The 10,471-nt window shown below is 41.8% G+C and overlaps 1 protein-coding gene across 12 annotated transcripts in view; it reads right to left on the minus strand.

Annotated features, from left to right (window-relative positions):
* MAP3K15 (mitogen-activated protein kinase kinase kinase 15) overlaps nt 1-7,962 on the minus strand; it is a 91,183-nt gene extending 83,221 nt beyond the window's left edge. For 4 of the 12 annotated variants that reach the window (XR_009961804.1, XM_062603726.1, XM_062603723.1 and 1 more), the window contains exon 1: nt 7,144-7,962. Coding sequence is in view for 10 of the 12 variants with exons in the window: in XM_062603726.1 (XP_062459710.1) it covers nt 7,144-7,471 (328 nt within the window). In the remaining 2 variants the exon portion in view is untranslated. The remainder of the gene's footprint in view (nt 1-7,143) is intronic. The other 8 variants (XR_009961803.1, XM_062603722.1, XM_062603721.1 and 5 more) reach the window with 5 other exon arrangements.
* Nucleotides 7,963-10,471: the final 2,509 nt, after the last annotated feature.

Raw genomic sequence — 10,471 nt, forward strand, 5'->3', positions numbered from 1 at the left:
CTTTTTTTTCTTTTTTAACTTAATTTTGTGACATCAGGTGTTACAGTACCAATTCTTAGATTTAAGAAGAATATGCTACACACAGCACAGCAAGACTGAACAAGCATGCAATCACTGCAAAGGGGATGAGCGGCCAGGAACCAGGCTCCCACACCAGCAGCCTCAAGTGCCCACCCTGCTTGACTCAAGCCTGTCAGCTTCATTTACAGCTCTCTTCAGGAGCAATGTGATGGCATTGAGAGTCAGCCTGAAATGCAGCAAGGCAAAGCCAGAGATCTGCTTGCCAACATCTCATGGTCAAATGGCACAGCAGCTGCTTTCAGAGTGACTTAGGAGCTATATCGAAAAATATGTTTCTATGTCATTCTTAAACAAGACAAAAAAGTGTCCTTTAGAATTCACTGACTGGTATGCATAGGCAGCGTGGTTCCCCCATCCCCCCCATCAGTAATCAGAACCATAATTACTTATTTGAAGAATTCCACAAAATGCTGCAGAAATGTTTAATTTCGCCAAAAACATTTAAGCAATATTTAAATATTTAAAATATTTTAAAAATATATAATCAAACAACCTTAACTGCAGTGTTTTTAAGGGCCATATGCGTGACAGTAATTGATCTTCAGATCAAAGGTAGCTCAAGATAGACACAGTTGTTCTTCTCTTCAGAATAATCCTAAATGTTCAACTTTTCTAAAAAATTTGTAATGGGTATAAAAGCTTCTAAATAAGCCTATTTAGAGAGAATCAATAAGACTTCTAATCATACAGTGGGAAATAATACTCATAGAGTAAATTAAAACAAAACAGAAACACACACAATTTGTATTCTAATCAGGAAGAAGATTCCTTCTAAGCTGATTCAACACTTAGAAATCATCTGATGTGTTCCTAGGTATACACAAGCCCCAGTGACACAGTGTCCACAGTCAGATTCTGGGAAGCCTTCTCAGATTTAATTTTAAGCTCAGGAGGAGAGAAAGACAAGCAGAGAAAATGGACAGATGTAGGTTGGGTTTTGGTTGTGTTACTGATTGTGTTACCTCACTTTCCTTCAGAAGGAACAGTGAAAGAAAACCTGCATTCTTTTTTCCCTTTTTTCTTCATCCAAAAGTCATGGCACAGAAATGAGTCACTTTGCATAGACAGTGCATGCACGTGTACATAACCTCACCTTAGAACAATGAAAGAAGTCCAAATTTGCATTGTTAGCATCAGATTTTGAGAGATGTAAACAACTTCATTCAAAGCTTCGTTAAAAGGTAGGACATGTAGGTCTGGATTTTCAGTGTCTCTTTCCATGTGACCCATCACAACTAGAGAAAGATGATACTTCCAAAAGGGGAAATAATAAACCAGGATCTCTTTCCATTAGACAATCAGGGTATGTTGTTTCTTCTTCTTGCTTTTAACATCTTCGTCATTCTGTGAATACAGCTGTGATCCTGCATTTGGCTCATGGCAATATACCAAAGGAAAGTTAATGAATTCCACCCAACCTATTTATGGTTATTTATTTACATAACCAATGCATGGTTATTTATTTGTATGTTTCTAAGCTTGTTCAACTGACATTAAAGGAGCTATTTCACAGAATACACACAAGCTTAACCAAAGTGAAGCCTTCCAGGTTACACACACAAAAAGCAACATGGTTGATACAAAGACATTTTATGGAGGTGACAGGTAGAAAATAATGCTCCATTACATTTCTGTACTCTATGGTATATACATCTCCCAAGATTCAAAGCAAACACACTCCTAGCTGCTGAGCCAGTTGCAGGGGAAAGAAAGAAATGTAAATATTCCAAAAAAATAAAAGCAACCCCTGCTTGCTCAGGTAAGCATCAGAGAGCTGACCCTTAACCCCTTCCCCACTGTTCACTGTCACACCCAGGGACAAAGATAAATTGCAGCAGGAAGGTTTGTCCAAGTTTATTCAAGAAGTTATTGCCTCAGCTGTCATCCTCACCTTCCTGTCAGAGATTACAATCCCTGCAGCAGACAGCAAGACAAGCATGTGCCTCCATCTTAGCTACACTAGTTACCACGGCATATATTATCTTACATTAGCGACAAATTCTTACTGTACCCTGACATACTAGCTTTTGGGCTGAAGAAGTTGAAGCATCCCTGTCAGTTCTGAAGTGGGAGCACTGGCCTTCAGAGGGCAGAGGGCCTCAGGGCAGGCAGCTGGATATAAGCAAGGATGATTCCTTCAATGGCTGACAGAGCCTGAAAATTAGGATCCAGAACATACGTTTCCTCCCTCTCCTTTTGCGGTGTAACATGAAGAAAAAGATTTTCAGGGACAAGAAATTAGGGTTATGTTAAGAGAGGTTCAACTGTGGCACAGAAGTAAGGAGGATCCGTGTTTCAGTCTCTGTCTGGGCCCTCTCCCAGGTCTGACTCTGCGTGAAGGTGGGAGACAGGCATGAGAAAATGCACTTTAAGGCTGCCTCATCCTGCAGGATTTTGGTTGGAGAAGTTCATATGTAGCAAAAAAACAAGAAACAGACTTCAAAATATTCAACTGTACTCACAAATGACCTGACATATTTCCCTTGACTGTCAGAGGAATACTTGTTTTTCCTCAGGCAAACTTTTAGCTTTATTCCTCAGTACTTCAATTTCTCTCTACCTTGTCTTTCAGTCAACTTGCATCCTGCGATGCAGTCACTGTGACTTCAGTGACTGCAGTCATTTCTAAATGCTTGTGGTCAAATGGTCAAAGAAGTATTCCAAGCCTCAGGATAGATTACTGTACATCCCTCATGAGGTAAAAGGACAATCAGCTACAGAAACACAACTGCATAGAATCAAAATGGGATCATTCAAAACTATTACAACTGTAGAGGCCAGTCCTCCACTTAACACTGTAGCCAGATACTGTGGCACTTGAGGCAATAAGCCTTGATAAAGCTTCAGGTAGACAAGTAAAAGCTACATCCCTTTCTATCTAGTATCACCCTTTCATAGGTACAGATCAGACACTTAACTGGACATTTGTTTGCTTTCTTTGTACATTTAGAACTGAAGTATCTTTTGCAGCTGTGGTAAGAGCAAAAAGAGGCTGAATCCCTCTACCTGTAACATCACTAACCAAGCCACCCTCACCTTTTCACTATGCCTCTTAAGCTGTTTATGAATGCCTGTAGTTTGATTTTCTGCATGGGATAATTCTGAAGAATTAAAAAAATCCTCAGCCTGTGGGCTCACTTTTCCTGTGTAAAATTGTTTTTATTGCGTGCAAAAAAGCTTCACACTAATGCATGGTATCTGTGGCTTTCAGTCTAAAAACATTGCCTCTTCTTCTGTCCAGAGATAGTGTATGCAAGCATCCTTGTTGCTTCTCTGTTAGGTAGATACCATCATCTACTTCTGCATAACATAAATTACTTTGTTGACAGCTTCTAGCACTGACTGAGCAGACACACCTCATATTTCTGTTATCAAGCTCTTACTACACAATTTGTTGTAAGTTTGCTCTCCCAGGTGTTGTAGTTCCCCTTTAGCAAAGGTTCTTAGAAAGTTCAGTGATTTCTTAAAATCATTCTGTATTTCCTGCTGGTCTGCAATAAACAGGTAAAAGCATAAGTCACAACTCTATTCACGATAAGATTTCAAATGATGGGGAGTGAGTAATGAGTACACTCAAGCAGAAAAGAGGTAACACACTCTTATTATGCAATATGGGTGGTTTTGCAGCACTCAGTGGTTTACAGAAAAATCATACATTAGAAAATCGACTGTAGAAATGAAAGAGGTCCCTGCTGATCTTTTGCTTTGCACTCTGTCCTTAAAGTTTGCTGGTGTTGTCATCAAAGATACCAGTTCCGAGAACCACTGTATTATAGATGCATATCAAGTAAGAGAGATAAACTTACTTGAGGTGGGGAGGCTTCTTATGACTCTAAGTAAATGGGCTACAATTTCAGGCAGACTGGGGAAAGCGGGCAATAGATAGCACTTTTAACAAAGACCCCTGTCTTTAGTTACTATTCACAATGAGATGGACCTCACTGCTGTCTTTAAGCGTTAGGACATGGTTAAGGTTCCAACTAGCAAACTAAGAAATGGCTATGGGCAAGAATTCCCACTCTCCTAACAGAGAAAAAGGAATTGCTTCTCAAAGATCTGCACATGGTGCACAGAAAGTAAATATACATTATAACAGATATCTTCAGCATGGAAAACATCTGCTCAGTATCTTACATGGGCTGTGATAATACTTTTTCAGATTGTTTTCCTTTTAAAGTAAACACATGGTAATTTCCTAACACAAAGTTCACTGTGAGCCATAGGATTGTCCATATTAAAACTCACTCTTAATGTTCTCCATTAAGAACTGAATACATGCCAACAGTCCCAATCATATATTCTGGAAAAAAATAATATGGTAACTGTATCTATAAGATATAGAAATTAAAAAGGACTGACTTTTTAAAGATTAAAAAAATTGCAGGGTAACAGATAAAGAAAGCTGTATGTAAATGAATAATTACCATGTTCAGAATTTTTGGATAGTAGCTTGATACATATTCAAAATATCAAGCAGGGAGCTTGATACATATTCAAAATATCAAGCAGGGAGAGTCCACCAATAAAGAACACAGAACAAGAAAGCAAGAAAAGAAGTATGCAACAAAAGCTCTAAGGAAAAAATGACAAATCATTGTATATAAAATGAGAACTAGAGCACTTTAAAATCCATTGTAATGAGAATCCAGTATGAAATTTAGGTCCAGTGCTAGCTGACACCAGAAAGAATAAATTAATAGAACAACAACAAAGGGGGGGGGGAACGGAATATAAAAGTGTAATGGATACTTTTTGTCCCTTTGCAGAATGAAGCAAGAAGATGCAAATACTCCACACAATATTGCTAAAGGAATTTTCCCCCTCTTTACCATGTAGCAGGAGGAAATAAAGCAGCAAGTACTAAGATAAAGACACTTCAGGTCAGTGTACCAGCATAATTTTGCAAGTTTAAATTTTAGAAGTTTAAAGCTTCTGACTGAGTATTTCTCTGAACAACAGTGTTAGATACACCTTAGAAACTGGGAAAACTCAATGGGACAAATGCCAGTACAACCTGACTACTTTTAAGAGAGATAAAAGGGAACTACATAGACATTCAGTTGAATAGGCAACAGTAACTGCAGCAATACAAAACCAAAAAAGCTAGTTAAAATGTTAATGCTAGAAGACCTACTTATTAAAATACTAAAACAACATAAGAGCAAAAGAAATATTCTATTAAAACTATTGTTTATACTTAACAGCTTTTTTATTACTAAGGCTGTCTGCATTTTCAGGGTAAGTTGCAACTAATGCAAATATAATTGAGTTTCTCTTAATACAAATAAATTGTCATTAAAGGATGTTTTGACCAAAAGCTTTGCCAAATAAAGGCATACATTACACCAATAAAAAAACTGCTTCCCCGCTGATCTCAAAATGTTGTTACTGAAAAGAAACACACACAAAACTTATTTTGAACAGTCTCCTTTGGAACAGTTCCTGGTTCAGGACTATTAAATTAGTTCAGGACTATTCAGTTAGTCTTTAATGGACAGTGAAAATGATCTAAAGTATTTGCTGACTAAACCTGGAAATAAGAGTGTAGTGTGAGTATCAAGTAACAAGGGACTTTACTATTACAAAGTGATATTAATCACTGATAAAATTATCTTGGTCCTACAAGATGACTTGAATGTTAAAGTCTACAAGGGTGGGCCACATTCCCACTCACTTCAGAATGCAGCAACTTGAAAAAAAGTTTTAGATAACTGTCTCAAGCTCTCAATACAATGCAGAGCAGGTGTGTGCATAATACATTAATAGGGCTATTAGTAGAAACAAAGAAATAATTATGCATTGATGAGTATAACATTGTGCTTACCTTCAGAAGGGCTACAAAAATACTGGCAACACACAAAGAAATTTCATGGTTGTGTACTAAGACACACAAAGAAAATATTTATTACACACTTGTCAACCTTGCTAGCAGACATAAAATAAAATCCCCTGACCGGGAAGCTAAACAACAACCAAGGGCGTAATGTTCCTCAATATTTGGGTGATTTATCAGAGGATGAAATGGACTCATCATCATATGAGAATTTAAAATAAGATTTAAGTTTCAAGAAGTGTTCTTTAACACATCTGATGAGCAAAAAAAAGTTTCTTCTTGTGAGAATGGATATCAACATGGACTTAACATTGGACTTTCCCTTTTTGGAGTCTGTGAATCCCCCACTTTCCCAATGCCTGCTCATGCAGTTACGGGAAAAAGTATGTCTGCATGTCTGGAACAAGTCCACATACTCACCTTGATTGGTCTTAATAATATCTATTGAGTCGGGGCTTCCTCTGCTTGCTCAAAAAGCTCACAGTTATCTGCCACAGTGCCTAGCTAGCCAGATGGGTCTTGATGAGTAAGGACAACAGCTTTCTTTTGAACTATCAGATACCCATCACCAGCTGGAGCCTGGACATGGTGAGCAATACTCAGAAGGCTTCTTCATCAGGGCATGCTTCTAGGCTTCCTTGTCCAGAACGATGCTGGATCACTCTGATGCTGTCTGCATGCAAGTCAATCTCACTGTCCAGGTCTTGAGTTAGAGCAATAAACATGAAACATCTGGCCAACCCAGATCAGAGACTTCTAGCTGGCCTGTCTTCATGCTGTGTCTCACTCCCAACCAGCTGTCAGAGGGTTCTTAGCAAAACATATTAGCAAGAGTTTTGATACTCCTTAAGGCTCAGTTGGTACTGCAGTCCTGCCAAAGTCCTGTTGAGGCATCACAAAGCGGTGACTGAACGAGCTGGTGTAAGGGCCAGATTTTTGTCCTCACACCTTCTCCTCCGCCATGTGCAGGACACTCCTGAAAACCGGGCTCTTGCTCCTATTACCTGAGGTTCCCCTCGCAGCCATTCTCCTGTCGCCATACCCCCTCTCATCTCAAGACCCCCACCACAGTCTCACATTTGCCCCGCTCCTCCTCTTCCCTGACCCCTCCGGCACCACTTTTACCGGCCCTTCCCCACCTGGGACCCCACATACCCTGGGAACGCGGCACCCGTTAAGGCCGAGCCTGAGCCCCCGCCCGCGGCTCCGCCTCAGCCCAACCTGCTCACCCGCGTCGTAGAAGGCGTCCAGCACCGCAGTCTCCCCGAAGTCCAGCTCCCCGAAGTTGACCGTGCCGAGCTGAGCCCCCTCGGCCTCGCAGGCCCGCAGCAGGCACTGCCGCGCACCGCCCTCGGGGCTCCGCGCACCGGCGCCCACCTTGGGAGGGTCGTTCAGCACGTACACGGCCCGAAGGCAGCGCGACCTCGCGGTTGCCGGGCTAACCTCCGCCGTCTCCCCTCCTCCTGTCACCTCGGGCGGGCCGGCGGCCGGTAGCTCCAGCTCCGCGCACGGGTGCGACGGCTCCGCGGCAGCGCTGCCGCCCGCGGGGCTCTCCATGGCGGCGTCGAGAGCTGAGGGGAGCCGGTGGCTGCCGGCAGGTGCTCTCAGGCGGGGCCGCCCGCCATCGCCAGCAGTTGGGCGAACTCCGGCAGCGCGGGGCGAAGCGGCGCCTTCCCTCCCGGCGGCTCTTCCAGCCCCGCCGTGCCTTCCCGGGACAAACGCCCCGTTTACCTCCGCCACCAAAGCGGTACTGAGAGGGAGGAAAGAGGCAGCACCGTCGGGGCGATCGCTGCTGGCTTACTACTTCCCTTCCCCGCCCCTCGCCGTGCAGGCTGTACCCTTCGTGCACCGCCCGCTACCCCGCTGTTACTGCCGTGGCTGTTTCTATTTTACACGGAGGCACCGTGCGCCCCGCTCGGGTTCCTCTGAGGGTGACAGGGTTAGGTCAAGGCCAGCGGGCTGCCGTGTTTTGCCGCGCAACCAGCTCCTCTCATATCCCGGGGGTCTGTCCGCTGCTGGCGTCTTAGAGCCTCCCTGCTTTTTAAGAAGCAAAGGCAATCGCTTTCTCCTCCCTCAACTCACCGTGTCAGAGCTTTTCCACAGACTACACCAGAAGTTTGGATAACGCTTCATCCTTAAATTCATTCTCTTTTCTTTAAAATCTCTTGTGACCATGGCAAAACCAGCTCATAGAAACTCTGTAGCAACTTCTGGCTTCTTTCTAAGAACAAAATCAACTTTGAGCAATTGGTTTCCTAGCTCATCTTTTTATCAGCTGAGCAGATGACAGCAGCGCCAGCTTTGGCACTGCTATGGAGGGAGCTGCTGGTTCACCCAGCAAGAAAAATTGAAAGGTGGTGTGTGGGTAACTTTGTACCGCTGCCTTGTGCCCCAGCAGTCAAGAGGACACCACCACACCCTACAGAGACCACAACCTATTGGCGATCAAAGGAACAGTGGAAAACTGCAGTCCTCAAGAAAAAAAAAAATCGTATTTGAAATAGTAAACCTGTCTGGCAAGCTTCTTCATCTCATTTCCACTCACTGTCACAGAAGAGGGTTTAAACAAACAGCATCTTCTGTTTTGTTTTGACAAAAGCAGTAGTACATGAGACTTTGGGGGAAAGATATACCATACACATATTCCTACAGCTTTCCTCTTCAGGCAAGAATAAAACTTTCTATACAACTATGCCATTATCTAATCTGCATTTGGAAGATACTCTGTGTGGACACTGAAGCCTTTGACCAACAAAAGGCACTAACGTGTATGTTTATGATACTCCTTAATACAAATCCTACTTTGTATTTTTTGCCTAATAAGAAAGTTTGTTTGAACAGCTGGTATTAAAACTTGAAATGAGAAATACAGTATTGGCAAAGTGAAGGGATTATTTGCACAGGGAAGGGCTTGTTTTACTCCAGAACATTCTTGGGCTTTCAGCAACCAACATGCAGAAAACAAATTGCAATTTAATGGGTTCAGAACAACCGATGCATGGTGTGGTGCTTTCTGTAATCATGAAAATTGTTGAAGTGTCAATTTAGAACAAATATGTAGGCTGGAATTGCTTAGTGGGATGCCACTGAGACATAACAAATAAGCCTTTTCTGCCTTCCAGGGATTATAAAAATGTAGTTTGTTGTAGGTCTTAGACATGTCTTTGGGGTTCATTTTAGAGTTATTAACATTTGGTACCATTTTAAACTGCTTGCTGAGTGGTCTGTCTCTTGGTCTTAGAGTGATGGTCTATCTTAGTAGATACTTCATGCAAATATAATGAAGAAAGGACATTTTTCCCTTTTCTTAATTATATTCACTCCTCACTATTCCTTAACCCTTTCCTAACAAGCTGTCATGTTCTGAATACCCATTTTCAGTAATTTCACCTGTTGTAATTTGCTCAGAGTTTGCATGGCTTTGTTCTTTTGTGTTTTTTGTTGTTTGTTTTTTCTTTTAATTTGTTTGTGGTGGTGGTTTTTTTTTGGTTGGTTTTGTGTGTGTGTGTTTCATTTTTTTTTGTTTGTTTTTTTTGTTGTTTTTGTTTTTTTTTTTTAGGCTAGAAACAGGAAGTATTTTTAAAACCAGAAGCTTCAGTTTACATACTGTAATGAAGTCCAGAAACTGTGGTTCCGTGCTGGTATGCCTCATGTTTCCACTGAGCAACAGTATCTTCAGATCTTGCAAGTCACCTGAGTGAGGATAAAATGGGAGATGCAGGTTTTGGGATATTTGAACTGTTTCTGTGAAAACCAAGAAAAGATTAAATCTTGAAGAAAAAAGGTAAGTCATGCAATACTCTTCCCTATTTTGGAAATGTGGTCCAGTAATGAGGTTATAGAAAGAGCCACTCTGCCCCCAGATTTGCCTATTCAAAAGTCCAGGCCCGAACTGAACATTCAGCTCTCGCATACCTTCCCAAGACATTTTGCCTTTGCACAGAGCTCAGCCCAACAAAACCAAGCTTTAACCTGAGAAGTCAACATTTGCTCTAATATGCTAATGTAAAGATGAGGTGACAATTTTCTTAGGCAGCACTTTGCACCTGTCAAATGCACTTAGTGCAGAATATTAATTGCCACTTAGACACCAGGAGCAATATAGCAATATGTTTGCTGCAGTTCACAAGGACAGCAAGTGCTCCAAAGAAAATAGATGTCCTTGAAACCACCTTTTGGGGTTTTTTCCTTCCCTTTAATTTTGCAAATCCCTGAGCACCAGTTGTTTCTCTAGACTTAACTGGGCTAATGGGGAGTGAGTCCTTCCTTTTTTTTTCCTAGGGCTACAAACTTACTGGAAACTGAACTGGAAAGCTGAGCTGTAAATTTATATAAAGTTTGCCTCTACAGGGAGAAATACTGCCTTTCTGCCCGACGCATACACAGCTACAGCATACCTTTTTTAAAAGAAAAAGGCACGCTAGAACTGGTGGCACATATGTCAGGCTGCAATTTCAGTTTTCTCTAGCATTTTTGGCTATAAAGAGGGCTCATTCCATTTTCCCCAGGGTCAGGGAAATACAAGATCTCTTAGCTCAGGTATGTACTAAGTAAGCC

The sequence above is a fragment of the Pezoporus occidentalis genome, unplaced genomic scaffold, assembly GCF_034315485.1.
Source record: "Pezoporus occidentalis ecotype Australia unplaced genomic scaffold, CSIRO_AGI_Poc_V1 ctg81, whole genome shotgun sequence".
NCBI lineage: Eukaryota > Metazoa > Chordata > Aves > Psittaciformes > Psittacidae > Pezoporus > Pezoporus occidentalis.